The 19116-nt window shown below is 42.2% G+C and overlaps 1 protein-coding gene across 1 annotated transcript in view; it reads right to left on the minus strand.

Moving 5' to 3' along the window:
- COLEC12 (collectin subfamily member 12) overlaps window positions 1-19116 on the minus strand; it is a 205044-nt gene that overhangs the window by 169371 nt on the left and 16557 nt on the right. Inside the window, exon 2 of the mRNA XM_039218332.1 lies at window positions 16761-16811. Coding sequence (XP_039074263.1) covers window positions 16761-16811 — 51 coding nt within the window. The remainder of the gene's footprint in view (window positions 1-16760; window positions 16812-19116) is intronic.

Here is a 19116-nt window from a genome sequence, read left to right on the forward strand (position 1 = left end):
TCAAGCTTGGTTTCCAACATCAGCTTCCAACCCCAGGACCCTAGAGCCGGCCTTCAGCATCAGAGCTTCCAGGAAGCCATTTACTTACCCACGGCAGAGTGTTATCCTCCCCGATTGTTTGCTTGATATTTCTTTTACACTGTTTTGTTCTAGGCTTGGTTTACTCTTGTTCCTATTTCCCTGAAACCAAAAACATTTCCAAGACCACACTTGCACACCGGTGAAATAACTGCTGCTTAGTAAAAAAGTGCCTATTATTTCTACTTGACTATCCATAGTTGCTTTTCAGACACTTCCCAATAACCAACCAAACCAAAAAGATCGACTAGAATCAAGAAAATAATAAACCACAAAGAAAAATAACTAGTTGCCTGATTGTCTCAATGCAATGAAAGGTGGCAGCCTGGGTCCTAAGCAATGCAAGTGCCTGCATTCCTCTGTGGTGCGAGCAGGGGCTGCACCGAGCTGTGTCTCCTGTGCTGACCTCTGAACCTCAGTGCCAGATGCTATCAGGACCACAGTAAGAGTCTGCAGACATCTTGGAGTCACAGATTACAGTGTCTCTCTCTCACTTCATTCCCCTTGTCACAAGTACGTTATCAGCCTGTTCACTGGTGACAGCTATAGCTCCATCTCCCATCCCCTCACTGCCCCTTTCTCTTCTTTCTGTAAAACACTGCGAGGCAACATCACATCAGTCACCCTCAATACTCCTTAATACCCCTTTTGCTACACAGACTGCTCTGTTAAAACACTTTCAGAGATGGGCTATTTTAACTGAATCAATTCTAAATTCTTTTGTCTGGTTTTCAGCTCCCGAGCCTGGCTCCTTACCCACCCTCAACCACACCCTCCCTACAACCCAGCTCTAGTTAGGAAAACTGTTTCTCTCTCTGGGGACCTTTTCTCCCATCCCCACATGCATCCTGAGCTAACTCCTGCCTCTCCTCACCCAGAGCCCCAGACTGCTGCAATGGTTTTTCTCTTCCTTCACCGCAGAGCACTACTGATATAATTCACTGGTATCGTGTGCTACTGTTACCTGTAAGTAACTTTTGTCTTCTTAACTTGCTTGTAACATCCTGACCCCAGGGACTAAGACTTATTATTCTGAATCTTCCAGGGCATCTGGCAGATATTAGGAGCCTAAGCCACACAGCATTTAACAACTATCACTTGATACTGGATTACAGATGTGGGGGGGGGGGCACCTCTGCTTATGGGTGTATGTGTATTTCCCTGATGGTACTGGCCCCAGTACTTTTCTCCATGAAGACTGGTACTTAATGCTCCTTGATTCTCTTGCTGTATCTTCATTCTGTCTCTCCTCGAGGCCCTCACACGGACTGCCTAGGGACTCCCTCATTTTAATGCCCTTTCTCTTAAACAATCATCTTTCTCTATTCCTTTCTCTGATCACATGTTCCTCTCCTCCCTGCAGAATTAGTAATTTTAGAATCAGGGTCCTCTATCTATCCGTTATTTCCTTTCAAATATCTTTAAAACTAAGTATAATTATGTTAATTTTTTCCTCCCCCGTTAGACTATGAGGACCATAAATACTGATACCCAACAGTATTTCAGCAATACAATCCCAGACTTCAGCACAGGGGTAGGATATGATAAGTAGATAACAGATACTCTAGGATTTTATTCCAGGAGCTCTCGCGAAGGGCCCAGGAATCATGCAAACCTCCTCTTCCTAGTGAAAGTTAACTCTTTTCACAGAACTTGGTTGAGGAGTTCTTCTTCCCAGCATGCACAGAGGGGCTCAGCACCAGGGCCCAAGGAAGCCAGCTCACCCTCCGGCTCACCACTGTTACTCTGGGGACCTCTATCTAAAGGCAGCTTCCCCTTGAACTGCAGACTTCACTCTCCCTCAAGCCTCTTTAAAGATGGTCTCTTCTCACATGTACCCCAATGTTCATAGTAGCACTCTCAACAATAGCCAAAACATGGAAAGAGCCTAAGTGTCCATCAACTGACAAACAGATCAAGAAGATGTGATTTATCTATACCATGGAATACTACATGGCAATGAGAAAGAACAAAACCCAGCCATGTGTATCCACATGGATGGAACTTGAGGGTGTTATGCTGAGCGAAATAAGTCAGGCAGAGAAGGACAGATACCATATGTTTGCATGTATAGGTGGATTAGGAGGAACTTAACGGAGGACCATGGGGGAGGAGAAGGGGAAAAATAGTTGGGGAGAGGGAGGGAGGCAAACCATGAGAGACTCTTGAATGCTGAGAACAAACTGAGGGTTAAAGGGGGTGGGAGGGAGGGGAAGGGGGGTGATGGGCATGGAGGAGGCACTTGTTGGGATGAGCACTGGGTGTTATATAGAAACCAATTTGATGATAAACTAAGGAAAAAATAAAAAAAATAAAGATGGCCTTTTCTCACTTGCTTTCTGGAAAGAAAGGGGATTTGGGAATAGACTAAAGAAAATTATTATGGAAAGTTTGTGTTTCACACTCTCCTCTCCAAGTTCCTGCTCTACATCTCGACACTCTTCTTCCCCAATCCTAGGTGCCTTCAATCCAAAGCTTCTGGAACCTTTCGTATCTCTGAAACATGAACCTTTTACTAACAGATTCAAGAACTTCAGCGAGATTTTATGGAGAAAGCAATTTGATTAAACATTGCACCCTGAAGTGCAGGTGACCATTAGGAACCACCATCCTTTCTAAAACTTCCTAGTGTATTTGTACATCACAAGAGGTCTATAATCTTAATTAAGTTTAATAGAAATGAAGTAAATTCAAATTAAGCAAAAGGACCTTCCCAGTATCTTTCTGAAGAAGCAAAGAGACACCTGGTCCTACCTTAGAGATTTTCAGTTGCTTCAGCAGGTCCTGGCTTTGCTCAGTCTTGTCCCTTTGACACTAGTCACTTTCTGACCTCCTTCCCAAGGTTGGCTTGAGTTTATCTCCTCCCGTCTCGGACCTGGCCACTGCTATCTTTTCCTTTTCCTGGATCTGAGTCCGTGATATAACTGACTATTTGATGTGAGGTCTGGGCCTCTGCCTTCCCTGAATTCAACTTTAGAAAATATTCTTTGTCCACACACAGGCACCTTTGGGGAAAGGCCTGCCAGATCATGGGCTTCAGTAAGATTTAAGAAAACACCCTGAGTACAATGCACATCATAAGCAATCACACAAAACATATTACTCTTCCTTTCACAAATATTTGTTGAGCTAAGGAACTGTCCTAGGTACAGTAATGAAAAAAACAGACACTGTATCTGTCCCCATTAAACTTACACCATGGCTAAGAAAAAATATATTTTAAAAAAGTAACTGTAGGGGCGCCTGGGTGGCTTAGTCAGTTATGCGTCCGACTTTCGCTCAGGTCATGATCTCACGGTTTGTGGGTTCGAGCCCCGTATCGAGCTCTGTGCTGACTGCCAGCTCAGAGCCTGGAGCCTGTTTCAGAGTCTGTTACTCCCTCTCTCTCTGACCCTCCCCTGCTCACGTTGTCTCTGTCTCTGTCTCTCTCTCTCTCTCTCCTAGAAATAAATAAAAATATTAAAAAAAAAAAGTAACTGTAGGGATGCAAGGGTTTGTTCACTCCCTTCTGCCTATAAGCCCTGCCCTTGAGGACTAAATAAGATCACTTCATACCCCAATGTTGAAACCTGAAGCACACTCTGCTCCCTCTAGATCTTCCCACACATGGGTCCTTTCCTTCCTTGTCCTTCCCTGAGCATCCTGGAACTCCAAATTCTTCAGCTCTCTCCAAATGTGGGTATACATAACCAACCCACCGCCTGTGCTCAGCAGGGGGGACAAAAAAAGACTGAACTTACCAGAATCCACCTTTTATAGGTGTTTGTAATGAAAATGGGGGGGGGGGGGGAGTTAATACTCTTTTCTTCTTCCTTCCATTCTAAATTCTGACTTATTCACAATTTTGAAAGTGAGGTTAAGTATATACAAAAAGGCAGAGAGGGAAGGAATCAATTTAATAATATCCCAGCTGGGAGAAGGACTAGCTGAGCTTTTAAAACGTAAGTGTTCCCACTTACATAACCACAATCTCAGAGGAAGAAAAAAATCCCCAAAGCACAGAAGACCACCTGGCACTTTTTTTTTTTTTTTTTTTTTTGGTTGGATGGATTCTAAGACTTGGTTATTAACCTGAGAAGGTAAGGAAGTCACTGCTCCCAGCAAGCCATCTTAATATAGAGCATGGCTAAAGTGATTGTTTTCCTTTGCTGATAACTAGTAGATTTATGTTTTCATTCAATGTGGCTTTCATTAACATAAGAAGCAAAAAAAAAATTTCACAATATGATAAATATAAACAGATCACTGAATTGAGAGAAACTGTAAGTTTTCTTGGGATTATTAATGGAAACATTATGTTTTTTATTAAATTTACAGACATGTATATTTAAATAATGACCCACTGATTTTATGAAGCTGGGAGGGACCAGAATCTTTCACGATGGAGTGTAGAAATTTGGAATAAAGTGAGTTCAAAACACATAAGCCTAGAAAATGCTTCAGTACCTCTAAAGTTACAGGAAGGGAACCAATAATCATGAGATCACTAATATTTTGAACAAAACTAATGAGAGTTTTCCATCTGTCAATTTTAGCCAACTAACTTTTGTTTCAGAACTGGGAAAATATATCTAAAGGGAGGGTGCCAAAATATTTACTCTGAATTGTTGAAGTAAGTAAAAGAAAAAATAATAATATGTATTTAAAATCAGGGGCGCCTGGGTGACTCAGTCAGTTAAGCATCCAACTCAGGTCATGATCTCATAGTTTCTGAGCTCAAGCCCCACACTGGGCTCTGCACTGACAGTACGGAGCCTCCTTGGGATTCTCTCTCTCCCTCTCTCTGTTCCTCCCCTGCTTGTGTTCCCTCACTTTCTCTTTCTCTCTCTCTCTCTCAAAATTAAATATACTTTAGAAAATAAAGGTAAAATAAAATAAAATGCAGGGGCAGAATAGAGCTATGGATGACACTACAGATCACATCCATAACACTGCATGGCCTAAAGAAGGCCTTAAAATCACCTACTCTAACCCATTCATTTTGAAGAAAAATTTATTTGAGACCCAGAGAGTTTACATCATTTTGCAAAATTCACATAGCTAGTTAGTTAATATGTGTGCAAAACAAACAAACAAAAAAGACTACTTCTGAACTCCATTCTTCAGATATCCAGTCATGCAAGCACATGTAGGGGAGTGTGCATGTGTAGACAGAGAGACGGAGGGAGAGACAGGATGGGAGAGACAGAACTCAAATGAAGTACTGAACTCAGTTATTTTCACAAAATCTAGTTTTCTATCTTTGTCTTTCTGTCTTGATTAGTAATGAGCATTTGTGGAAGACCCTGTAAGTGCCAGGCATTTTGAGAAGTACTTCACTTACATCAAGTAATCCTCGTAATGCCCCTGTGACATAGGTGGTTTTGTTATCCCTGTTTCCATAAAGAGCAAATGAAGGTTTAGTGGTATAAATTTACGAGTTTAAGGTCACTTGGTCTCCCTGAGATCCTCACAGGCTTCACTGTTTATAGGAGATACAGTTTGTCTATCAAAAGTGCAACAAATAATAAAGGCTTCCAAACCAAATTATTTTATACACACTTTCTGAGTTGTGTTTTAAACGAATATAGCTGCCATTAACAAGCAGAGTCGATTCACATGGCAGCAGTTTGCAAACAGCTGTGGTCAATGGTATGTATGCCATATGGAGATGGAAATTACCTTCCAACTTTCTTTCATGGGCTTATATCAAACAGATTCTTACACTTCATCCTGAATCTTTTCTTTGGAGCAAAGGAAAGGGACTCTATGTACGCGCTCTTCACTTGCACAGACGAGAAGGGGCGGGTACAAAGGACAGTCCCAACCTTACCCGGAAACCACTGAAGTTTTGCCAACAGTGAACTTACAGCAACACTGGAGACAGAAAGAGGCAGCTCACATTCCATCTGGCATGTGGTGCCCTCTATTGTGCCTTTTGAAATTCTGCTGGTGGGTGGGGAAACAATTTGTAGGGTTGGCTGATATTTTTCTTTTATGCAAATGTACCAGTGTTGGGAAACTCTGTCTGCTTTTCATTAAATCAGAAATTCCCAAAGGCAAAGCTGACATCTCCCTTCTTTACCGTGCATAATGCCCAAACATTATGGATAGTTAATAAATGTCACATCATTTTCATATTGCCTTGACTAAGAATGACATTTTCTCATGAGTCTTGCTTGCTTCAATTTCTCAGCAAATCTCACAAAGTGCATCTATTTCCTAAGAAAAGAGCACTGTGTAAAGCCCATCTTGCTTGCCTGAATCTCTTCCCCAAACTCCTATTAATGCTTCACCTGCCTTTTCTCTGGGCCAAGGAACATCTCCCCGCTATCCCACTCCCAGCCATTTCCCAACTATTTTACTCTGTTTCCACTTGCAGAATTTATACACGAATTTCTGACACCCTAGTTCATATAGCATATCACTGTCATATCATGGCAGCTCTTTACTCTCCCTATACTTTATGAGCCTTTGGAGGAATCCCTTGTTGAGGCTTCTCAAGTAGGCTATCACTAGTATGCAGATTTTTAAAAGCATTTTTTTTGTTTTCATAAGAATTATTATACCTCTTATTTTCTGAGAAATTAAAAAATGAATTATAAATGTCGATGATAATTAATAGTCCAGAAAGGGACCTTGTTTTCTTTATCTTTGTACTGCAATCCGCAGCACATGGTAGTCAGTGAAAGTTCATATGAAAGATAAGTATTCCCATCTCTCCTCAATTATTTCAAAAGCAATTCAACAGTAAGATTGCTAAGTAAAATGTGAGGTAGAGCAATCACTACATCTTCATATTCTTCATCAAATGGCCACAGTAAAGTATTAAATATGAACTATCATGAGGACTTCCTCTTACAAGTACAAAATCAAATAAAACCCAAAGGGGAAGAATATGCTTATCTCTCACACTGCTTTGAATGCCTGAGCTCAGGTTGAAAACTCTATCTAAAATGTCAGCAGTAATTTTACTTACACATTTTCCTGCTTCATAGAACAAGAACATGATAGAAAGGCTATTATCTCAAGTATTAGAGAACAGAGGCATCTTTAGGCATTTGGAATAAGAATATAGTCTAAGTTTCTGCCAGAACTTCTGTAGACTTCTAGTTCCATTCTCCTGTTTTCCTGACAAGTCTACAGTTCTTCATCTTTTCAGTGTATGAAAGAAATTGATCTGTGTATGGAAATATTTACACCAATCAAAAAAAAACCTATCATAGCATATGAAAAGAGAAGCTTGTTTCAATCAGGGCCAAATGTCAGTTTTCAAAAACTTATAGAAAGGATACAAAATGAAAAACATCGGAAGATGCACAAAATGCTTACAGTTATGACTCAGGAGACCAATTTCACAATGTTTCCTGTGGCAAGAGTTGTATCCACTAAGAATACAATATGAGAGTTGTATTCTTGAGAGCTCAGCACCTTGTAGCTCCACTTATAACAAAATTATAAGTCACTGAAAAGTAAACTTGTAATTATTTTGTGAATAAACTGAATTTTTCAACATGCTATATAAAACATGATAATTCTGTAAGTGGAACACAGTATAGGTAATAATGGATCACATTATAAGTAAACCACATTGTTATTTAATAATTAATAATTACTCATTGTCTACATTAACATTAAATTACAAATGTAACAATATTATATATAATATTATATTATGGATATTAAGTTCTATATGATAATAGTGGTCAGAGTCCTTAATTCCTCACTATACATACTATCCTAAACAATTAGCCCAAGCCAACCAGAGCCAGTCCATTCCCTTTGTCCATACTGATTCAGGAAAAGATTGAGGTTCAATGTTGGCCAATGTCCTGTGACAGACAGTCTACTGAAGGCTTTCTGGGATAGTTTCCTTGCTTCCAAAAAGACATTGAAACACAGACTCTTTCAGCTACCTGGACCTGCTGCAGCAGCCAACATGTAACCATTTGTGTCACTTTTCATAATACATACTTTCATGTGCTTCCCTTTACATGCAAGGCAGTACTCTAAGTATTTTATCTCATTCAGTTCTCACTTCCCTACAGGTAGATACTCAAATTACTACCATCTTTTGATGAGGATAATGAGGCACTGAAAAGTTAACTTACCCAAGGCTGTCTCACTACTAAGCAGCAAAGCCAGAAATTCAACCCAGGGAACACTCTCTCAGCCATCAGGATGCTATGTCACCTCTCCAAGAAAGCTGTCTTTGCCTCAGCATATGTTTCTTCCCTTAAAATATATTCTTTGCTAGTGGCCACTAAGTCTTTCATTATATTTTAAAACGCCTACGAGACAATAGACTCCCTCAGAATTCCCCGAACAAAATATGGTCCTGGTGCAGGGAAGAGTATATAGGAGTGAGGGCAGTGAGGTTTTGATGGAGGGAGGACAGAGGCAGGAAGGGTCAGAGAGCATGAGGCCTACCAGGCTTCACAAAGGGAGAGCAGAGGTAACACAAACACGGGAGGCTGGTGCCTGGAGAATGGAGGGGAAGGGGGCAAGAGGGTTGAGAGTCACCAGCAATTTACCTGCAGCCACAGGTCAGTGCAGACCGACTATATACCTGGCCCCTATAAGTGTTATAATTCATACATCCTGCAAGGAAGGTTTTCTTGCTATTCCCATTTCCCAGATAAGCAAAGTGATACTTCGAGAGTTTGGCTGATTTGGTGGTAAGGGGCAAAGCCAGCATGTGAACCAGACTGTCGGAATCAAAAGACTAGCCGGCATCCTGCAGCACAGAGTCACCAGCAGGGATGGTGGGGGAAGGCAAGAGCCACTCCAGTTCACAACTTTGCTGAGGACCGTGTCTTCCCTCAAAACCCACGAATCTCAGACATCGCTCCCTTCCCCAGGGGGCCTCCAAATGAACAGCTCAAGTCTTTCAAGGAAAATTTCAGAGTTCATCTGTTTTCAGTTACTTGGAGTTGCTACCAAAAGGAATCACTCTTTCCCACCCTACCCCTAACGATCAAGCACTGGTAACAACCTAATGCCTTCATGCTGTCTGAGCAGAAAAATGGCTGAGGAGATTTTTTTCCCCTTAGTTTTTCCAAAAATAAAATCAAACCACATTCAGCTTCAACCCAATTGTAGGAAAACCAAATTATTCTCTCTCCCCACACTCTTACCAGGATTCATAAGTGAATGCAAACCAGGAAAGGGCAGGGAGGAATTCTACTTAAAATGGTTGAAAAATTCAGGGCTCAAGTATTCAATATTATGAATTATGAACCATGAGACCATGTAAATACAGCTGCTGATTTAATCCACATAAACATAAGATCATTTGTTTTCCCATCAAAATCTTGAGATGCAAGGCACCTGGGTAGCTCACGTAGTTGAGCATCCAACTCTTGATTTTGGCTCACGTCATAATCTCACAGTGCCTGGGATGGAGCCCCATGTCGGGCTCTACCCCGACAATGTGGGTCCTGCTTAGAATTCTCTCTCTTTCCCCTCTCTTCACCCCTCCTCCACAAGCTCTCTCTCTCTCTCTCAAAAACAAATAAGCATTAAAAAAAAATCTTGAGATGCTCTGAGAATGGATGTGTCTCTGTGTTGGAAAGATCAATGGGGACTGAAGTCAGTTTGAATCCAAATGTTGGCCATGCCATTCAGCTCTATGGGCTTCAGTCCTCACTTGCAAACTGCAGGTAATTCCCACTTCAAAGGATTTCTGAAAGAATTAAATGAACTAATGAGTGGGAAACTGCCTAACACATAATAGATAGCCAAGAAATGGGAAATGATGCTTAATGATTTCTTTCACATGAAAATGGTAAAACAAAAATCACAATCACATGGGAACACCATGTGAAACAAATTTTTTACTTATGAGCTAGAAGGTATGGCAGGGAGGACCTTGATGGGAGCAGAGTGAAACCTGGACAAACACTGGTGGCAAGAGAGGGTGTGAATACTGTCTCTAATGATAAAAATTAGGTCTCCTTCGGTTATTTAAAAGAAAGTGACAGCCACCCAACTCCCGTTCTTAGGTCTCAGGAACTCCGCCTGCCGGACTGGAAGCAGAAAGTAAGGTGAGCCATTCTACAAATCCCCTTCAAGGTGACTCTGACTGAGAATCTCTTTTGTGTCTACTTCTCCACAAGCCATTGACACCAAATTCTTATAAAATCAGAAATATCAACTTCATTAGGATTTACAAAGCCACGTAAATAAAACCCTCCCATGAAGTGATGCAAATGGCTTGAACATTTCCAGGAAATCCCACAGGGATACTCAGATTCCTGTTTCCTGCCCTAATCTGGTCTCTACCCAGGTCAGCCCTTTGCATCTGATCCTATATCATTTCCATTCAGAGATGCTTAGAAAAGGTGCTGCTGAAAGAACAGCCCCGAGTGAGCTTGAGTCATTCCGGACAGGAAATGATGGACATTCCTGGCATTCTTCTCAGGGAACCGAGTGTCAGTCAGTCTGCTGGTGTCAGTCCCGCAAGGCCCTGGTGAGAGGGATGTGGGGATCCCTCCTTTGTTGTTGGAGGTGGACAACTTCAAAGCAGGGCCTTCTCCAAACCCAACAATGAAGACAGGCTTCTAGGACAGTCCTGAGAAAGAAGAGATAGGCAGCCTGGTCCTCAAGCCCAAATAGTGAGAGGTTGATGCATCCAAGGGTTTATTTTGAGCAGCTTCCCAAACACAGTTCAGCATCCTCTTCGAAAACTCTTTCAATCCTCTGCATTGAAAGCAGAAATGCACCATGTATCTCAGAAAGAGCTCTTCCTTCTGGCTGTCTGACTAAGCAAATATATGTCACTATTTTTCAGGAGCCTATGTGGTATTCCACACCTTTAAATTTTTTTTTTTTTTTCTGAGAGAGAGAGAGACAGTGTGAGTAGGGGAGGGTCAGAGAGAGGGAGACACATGATCTGAAGCATGCTCCAAGCTCTGAGCTGTCAGCACAGAGCCCGACGTGGGGCTCAAACCAACGAGCCGTGAGATCATGACCTGAACTGAAGTCGGATGCTCAACCGACTGAGCCACCCAGGTTCCCCTGGTGTTCCACATCTTTAGACATTCAGTTCCTCTAAAACCCCTGGTAAGAAATAGCTCAATGATTTAACTGAAGTCACTGATTTGAACTTTTATGCCTATGTCTTTGGAGGATGGTGTAGGTAAGGAGGAGGGTGGGTGCCGTTCTGGAGCAGGACCTGGCTGTATTCTACATAGATTTCTCAAGCTGCTTCCACATGCAGCCTGTGCTGAAGATTAAACCGCTAAAATATTCTTGCTAATCTGAAATTATAGTTCAAGAGAAGAAAAGAAAAAGAAAAAGCCCAGCATGTTTGAAACTTTAAGTACAGGGAGGCCTGTGATGTTGTAGATGAACAAAACTATTCAAGGGCACACTTGCCGGAACACACTTAGGAAAAGGCATCTGATACCCTTTCTGGGACTGTATCCCTTAAACAGTTCTCTCAGAATTTCCTCACTTAGTTTTTACCAAAGACTGGAGATCTACTCCACAGAGAATGGTTCCTTTAACTTTTTGTTACTCTTTCACAGTTTGCAGTTTTTCAGATCTTTTTCTCTCATAGCTATTAATGCTCCTCATAGGTGAGCCTCAAGGAAGCAATTTTGTCACAGCTTTGTCAAATACAAACAACGAATGTTTCCAGCCACTCCCAGTTGGTCACTTGTAACCCTTAAATCTACCCATGATTTTCACAGGCGGAACCATGTATCTCTTGCTCCTCTACCATTCCAGCTTTGGACATCCTATTATTATACCAGGTCATATTCCAAAGATAACTCAAGAAAACCCAAGGCAACCAAGGAAACAAAGTTGGTCTAGGCTTCCTTCCTGCCCCAGCACAGAAAGGAGTAAAGCAGGCTCTAAAGGGAGGGCCCAAGACATCTGGCATGACACTCACCAGGAGACGCCCATACCACCCCCAGGGTGCTGGGGCAAAGGGCTCCTGTCCCCAGGTCTTCTCACCTTTCCTAGTGTTTAGCAGTAAAGCAAGAGATATGATAAAACAAGAATTAATGAGGCTGCTAGACATCAGAAGGTTCCAGAGGTTTGCTAAATCCTAGGCACTATGTTCAAGCAGCAGGACCAGAAGGTCCAAGAAGTAACCTAATATTAGAATAATGGTCAATGCTTATGGGTTGCTCACAGTGTGCAAGACACTGTGCTAACCCAGCATCATATCTAATTCCACAACTTCATGTAGTTGGCCTATTATGACCCAAACTTCATAAGTGAGGAAACAGACTTCACAATTTTGGACACTAATGCATCCAAGGTCACACGGCTGGTGAGTAAGCCCACCCACCTGGTTCCAGTGCCCATACACCTAACCACTGCCCCACACTGCCTCAGGAAAGATTAAAAGCAGCCATCAAACAGGAAAGATGACACCTGGCCTGCTGTTCTCATGGAGTTGTTAAGAGGGGAAAATATGTAAGTCCTTTAGAAAGATAAATGTGATACTCAAATGTGAGCTGGATTTGCTATGATCATTTCTACACATGTTCTGTAACTCATCCCTCTTCCCACACTTCTCCCCCTCTCCTATGGAATTCTGATACACTTATCCCTTGGAACTGAAATGACATTCTTCATTCCTTCTACTCCACATCATTTTCGTAAAGAAAATTTTAAGAAAACAAAACCTGGGATGCGTTCATGTTGATCATATGACTAATTGGAAGGTTTCAGAAGACATTCTTGGATCAATTTATCACAAGTTCCAAAATTTATAAATTTATATTGTCCTTTATCATATGAACTGATTCTCCTTCCCTTTCTGCTAACTATAATAAAATATACTTGAGCCACATGTGATATTTTGAAGAAAATAGTAACTGAGAAATATGTAGAAAGGTATCATTGTAGTATAGGTTGTATTCTATCTATAGAAAGTAAAAAATTAATTCACAGGTGCCTCGTGTTCCAGAGAGTGAACTCTGCCAAGCTGTAACTATAGTTACATCCCAAATTAATTAGCTCTGCATGCTGAGACCAAGAAATGCTGACCCTGCGAACCTGATTAAAGCTTGGATATGCTTACTTCATTAACCTTTCGAAGTTTCCCCTCACTAAAGCTTCTGTCATAGAAGCAAACGAATGGCAAATCCATGAGATTTAACTCTGTCTCTTCCCCAGACACTTGTCCAGAACTTTGGGAAAGGGGCTAACAAGTGTGACATAAAAAGAGGCTAAAGTGGGATGCCTGGGTGTCTCAGTCGGTTGAGCATCCAACTTCTGCTGAGGTCATGATCTCCTGATTCTTGAGTTCAAGCCTCGCGTCAGGCTTACTACTCTCAGCAGGAGAGCCTGCTTCAGATCCTCTGTTCCTCTCTCTCTCTGCCCCTCCCCAATGCACTAGTGCGCTCTCTCTCTCTCTCTCTCTCAAAAATAAATAAAACATTTTTTAAAAAAGCAACTGAAGAAAAACAGAAGACCTGCTTAAAACCAAAATAGAATAATGAATCCCCAAATAGTCAAGGGCTGGCTGTCCTAAAACAATACCATCTTACACTAGATTACTGGAGAAGATCATCCATTTTGCACTTTACTGTAACTTTGTAATGAAACTTCAAAAAGCACAATTATTATGTAAACTGCATCAATTACACGTAGCAAGTGTTTCTGAATAACTGTATACAAATAACTTTGGAAACAAGCCACCAAATAAAATTTGCTAGAACTATGAGTGGCCCCGTTGCCTCCTGAATCACAAATCCCTGGTTCAAGTGTAGTCTAAATTCAGGTTGGGATTTGCATAAAGAAGACTACCTAAAATTAGACAACAGACCCTATATGTTACCCCATCTACTTTTCAAAAATAAAAGCCAACATTACCATGTTGAGAGATAAATCACACCTTTACATCTCTTCAGGAATGAGGTTTCAGACCTGTCACCCTTTGATATTTGGCAGTGACTGTACTAAAATGTCCAGAGAGTGAAAACAGCCTCAGGAGAAGGATAACAGCACCCTTGGTATTGCTAAGTGCTGCACTTTCAAAGGACTTTCTCTTAGTTTCACAAGCCTGTGACATACACTTACTTCCTTTGGCAGGTGTAACTCTGCTCACTGGGAAGATGCAGCATCTGAGGCCCATGAGGTTTCAATGACTGGTTTAAAGTTACAAGAGTAAGTAAGGGAGGGCCTACAGGGCTGTCTGGTCTCTGGGATGCCTCTCATCCACACCACCTTACACCAACTTTGTCTTCCTTTAATGGTTCAAGTTTCACCATACTTGAAGGAATAGGTTCTTGGGTTCTCTTGCACTCAGTGTGACCAACTAGTTTTGGCTATTTCTTAAAAACTAAACACTCATTTACCTTAAATAAAACCAGGCCCTAGACCCTGCAAAAGTCATGACGCTCCGTGGTGGGGACAGCACCCACTTTAGGGTTCTAGAACTACACGGACACATCTAGGACATGGAAGTTCAGAATTCACCTCAACTCTATTGCCCAACTCTTCCCCCAAACTATGCCTGCTTATGGTGCAGAACACCCAGCATCCAACCCAATCTAACTCGCTTGAGCAAAGACTTAATCTCTCTGGGCCTCACCTTCCTTATCTTTAAAATTAAAGGTTGACTTAAATCATCTTAAAGGCTTTTCCATCTCCAAAACTCTACTCTACCCCTATGCTGGATATCCATCACTTTGCCTAAAATCTAAATCTGAGAATTCTCACATATGTCTCTTTCATAGCCTTTTTTAAAATGTCTCACATTAATTCTACCCCCATCGTCTACTCTGATCATTTGCTATCACTCTCACCATGCCTCTCTGCTCATGATCTCCAATATTGGTAAGTTGTTATCATGCCTCCTCTGAGTCATCAGTCTATGATTTCCACACATAACTGATCCACCACAAATTAAATATTTCAGCAACTTATTATTTTTGTGTGTTTTCACCAAATCCCCACCCATCAAGCTAGTTACATAGTCATGAAGCTTTAAATAAAATTTCTCTCAAGGTCACTCTTTTTAAAGAAATCTTTTCTCATGGTTCTTTGCATTTCTACGAATGTCCAAAGAAAGATCTGAAAGCTACTGATTTCCAAAACAGACAGGCATGCCAATGTTGATTTTGCGTTATTTTTACAAGTTTGATTTTTCTTTTATTTCTACATTTTCATTTCTGTTTATTTTTCTTTCCTTTATAATTCCTTGGATCATCTTCACTCCTGCTACCACCTTCAGTGAGCCCACCATGGCAGCGCAGAACTCAGGGCACCAGTCCCAAAATATGTAATGTGCAAAGAACAGCAGTGTGGAGGAGGGGAGAAAGTACTGAGCATCTCTGCCAGCATGTGAATGGAGCAGCCATAGGCTTGATGCCAGTGCATTCCCATTGTAAAGCCCTACTTTTTCACAGAAAGAAATGTAGAAGTGCATATCCAGAAGGAAAAATGTTAAAGCAATGAGGGAGCCAAAGCAGCTGGGGACTGTTAACTTTAATCAAAGTCCAGCCAGGACATTTTTTTTTTTAGGCAACAGGAAATAGATTTATTCTCTTTCACATTCTCTCTGTCTTCCATCCTCCCTCCCTTCTTCCCTTCCTCTCTGTCTCTCTCTCTGTCTCACACACACATGCATGCACGCACACACACTCATTATTTTCTCCTCTATCCTTCTTCATTTCTTCTTGCCAAGGCACAGAAACATCCTGGACAGAAAAACCCTAGCTCCCCTGAACGGTCTTTGGAAATTTGAGTATTCACTGCCGGTTCAAAACCAAATTGCGAAGCACAAGAAGCACGGTCAAAGAGAGAGGAGCACTGTGTGCGGCAGCCTGGGAGGCAGAGGAGCGTGTTTTAGTTCCTTATGGCTGCTGTAACAGATTTCCACAAACGTGGTGGCTTAAAACAACACAGATCTCTTCTCTCACAGTTTGAGAAGCCAGAAGTCTGAAATCCACTCCAGTTGGCTAGAATCAAGATGCTGGCAGGGCCCTGCTTCCTCCAGAGGCTCTGACCAGAAAATCCATTTCCTTGCCTTTTTCAGCTCCTAGTGACCACCTGTATTCCTTGGCTCGTGGCCCCTTCCTCCACCTTCAGAGCACACCACCTTCTCCTGTCAGTTGTCAAATATCCCTCTCCCTCCCATAAGGACACTTTGATTGCATTTAGAGCCCACCTACGTAACCCAGGATAACCTCCCCATCTCAAGAGCTTTAACTTAATCACATCTGCAAAGCTCCTTTTGCCAAATAAGGTAACACTCAAGTTCCAGGGGATCAGGACATGGATACCTCTGGGGGCTGCTATCCAGCCACCATGGGGCACCTGTGTCTGGCTGGGTGCCTGGAGAAAGCCTTCCTCTTATTTAAACACTAAGTTATGAAAAGAAGGCCTGAGTAAAGGGGTGAGATGTTTTCTCAATATTAACATAGAGAAATCATGTGTATTTTTGCTCCTATCCTGTCACAGATCTACCTTGCCCATCATTTTGTGCCTATTAAGCCGTCTGGCTTATATTCAGCAAACCCCCATAAGCATCCCACCACCTCCCGTGCCTGGGCACGGCTCCTGCTCCATTACCCTCAGTATTAGGAGAAATAATCCACCTGTTACATGGAGACTTGACTTCCAGTCAAACCTGGGCCTCAGAACCACACACATCCATGTGTGTTACAGGGCCAGCAATGGCACTACCACAATATCTCGTATCAAGCACAAAGAAGAAGAGCTTTGTCAGTACTCACCAAACCGCTTATAACCGAAGGACTGCACCTCCTCCTCCTCTGCAAAGTCGTCTGCAGGAAAAGCAAAGCAAAGGCACAGTGTTAGCCCTGGTGAGGCCCAGGCATACAGGGCACAGTGTTAGCCCTGGTGAGGCCCAGACGCCCAGGGCCAGCCTGGGATGCAGCTGCTGCAACCCCACCAGCTCCACCCTCCCCTACCGGTTCCACCATCCCCTTTGCCCACAACACGTGTTCTTCTGTTCCTAGAAAACATGCCACGCTGTCTGAGAAAGGCTATGTGGTCCCTGTACTGATTGTTCTCTCTAGCTAGAATGTTCTTCCTGCTGCTCTTGATGAGACTCCTTCTAATCAAGGCCTCAGCTGAAGGGTGACACCTGTGAGAAGCCTTTCCAGATCACAACCCAGCCACTCCCTGTCACACCACCCTACTTTAATATTACTCTCTGATATCATCCTCATTTATGTGTGTGTATCATCGTGCATCCTGGGAGCAGAAACTTTTTTCTTTTGTTTCATGAACAAATCCCCTGTGCCTAGAATAGCAGGGGCTAAATAAATTTTGTTGAATGATGACTGAATAACCAGCTGTCCAAAGAGTTATGTTATCTTCACATAACTGAGTCTTAAGCCCTTCCTCTCAGATATCAGGCTCTGGGGTCATGTGTTCCACTAAATGTGGCATCTCAGGAGCCCAGCATGGCTCCTGCAGTGACAACCAAACCCTTCCCCACTCCCTTTCTATCAGACAACTGGGAACAATAGATGGTTTTCCAGTAAATACATTTCAAAAGACAGCCTTGCTGTGGGAATTACTAAATGTAGGGCCCCTCTGGAACAAAAGAGATACATCAGCCAAGCTCTCTACCAAAAGATCTAAGTCCAGCCCCCCAAGACAGATGTGATATGATTCCTTATCACACTGATAAAGGACCTACTTTATGGTTCTGCCAGTTGTGGGTCTGGTTTCTTGTGCACTTAAAGGATACTTCTGATGACAAGTAAAGGTGTCAAGATGAGGCCTTTCCAGGGATCCCAAATCTATTCTTGAGCTGGTCACCATTATTGCACCAGCATTCAGCAATCTCCCTCATGCAGTTCAGTTCAAAAGCATTTATCTGGAACTTACTGTGGACCAAAGATTGCCAGGCAATGGGGCTTCAGAAATGAGTGAACATGGTTCCCTTCCCTAAAGAAGCTGACAAGTTTTCAAGAAAGAAAGGCAAGGAGGGAGAAAACAAAGCCTCTGCAATCATTTTTTTCAGGCCCCACATGAAATGCAGGACCTGGATGTATTTGAACCTTGAAATGTTATAGAAAAACCCAAGAGGCATGGCATATTTAATACAATGTGGTGACCTCAGAGCACTAGTTTGTTGTGAAGTTATGAAAACATTAGTGAGAGAGCAATTACTTCCAGTAGAAAATGGAGAACTGTGATATCTCTGTATTTTACCATTATTTCTTTATTCAGAAAACAGGTAAGAGATCTTGCTTGGAATCTAGAAGGCCAAGGTCTTCATAATTAAAGCAGTCTTCTTACGTCAAAGATTGAAGCTTTAGGGGCACCTGTGTGGTTCGGTCAGTTAAGCGTCAGACTTTGGCTCAGGTCATAATCTCACAGGCCATGGGTTCGAGCCCTGCATCAGGCTCTGTGCTGACAGCTTGGAGCCTGGAACCTGCTTCGGATTCTGCCTCCCTCTCTCTCTGCCCCTCCCCCACTCACCACCTCTCTCTCCCTCTCTCTCTCAAAAATAAACATTTTAAAAATTAAGAAAAAAAGATTAAAGCTTTAGTTCTTTCTACATGGAAGAACATGCTTACAACCAAGAGAACAGCACCTTTCTCAGTCACTGGTGACTGGTTAGTTTCACAAATATCTATTAAGCTCCTCTGGACCAGCTTTACTAAGTAATCCTATCATATTAATGGCTGAGAGATTTGGTCTAGTCTCAGTTAAAGAGAAACCCTTATCTGCTGCTTCTGCAGATAAACAAATCCATGCATTTATTTATTCATTCACCCATTCAATAAATATATGTTTATAGCCTACTGGAGTTGAAAAGGCATGAATACAGGTAATGGTGCCACCTAGATGTCAGCTTCCCCTGCCAGCTCCAGCCCCTCCTCCACCGGGCCACATCTGAAGAATCTACTCACATACAGACGTTGGGAGCCAAGGAGGCATCACTGAGGATCATACAGTGGAAACAAAAGAGTGGTTTATGCTGTACCTCTGATAGCAAACAGCTTACAATTTCCCGTTAGACAGTTCTGTTCTTCCCCCAAAGCTTCTTTTCAGCAAGCCTACCATTAGTTTGTTTGTTTGTTTTCTTTTTCTTCTCTGATCTTTTTCCCA

The sequence above is a fragment of the Hyaena hyaena genome, unplaced genomic scaffold (assembly GCF_003009895.1).
Source record: "Hyaena hyaena isolate Hyena2069 unplaced genomic scaffold, ASM300989v1 scaffold_14, whole genome shotgun sequence".
NCBI classification, from domain to species: domain Eukaryota; kingdom Metazoa; phylum Chordata; class Mammalia; order Carnivora; family Hyaenidae; genus Hyaena; species Hyaena hyaena.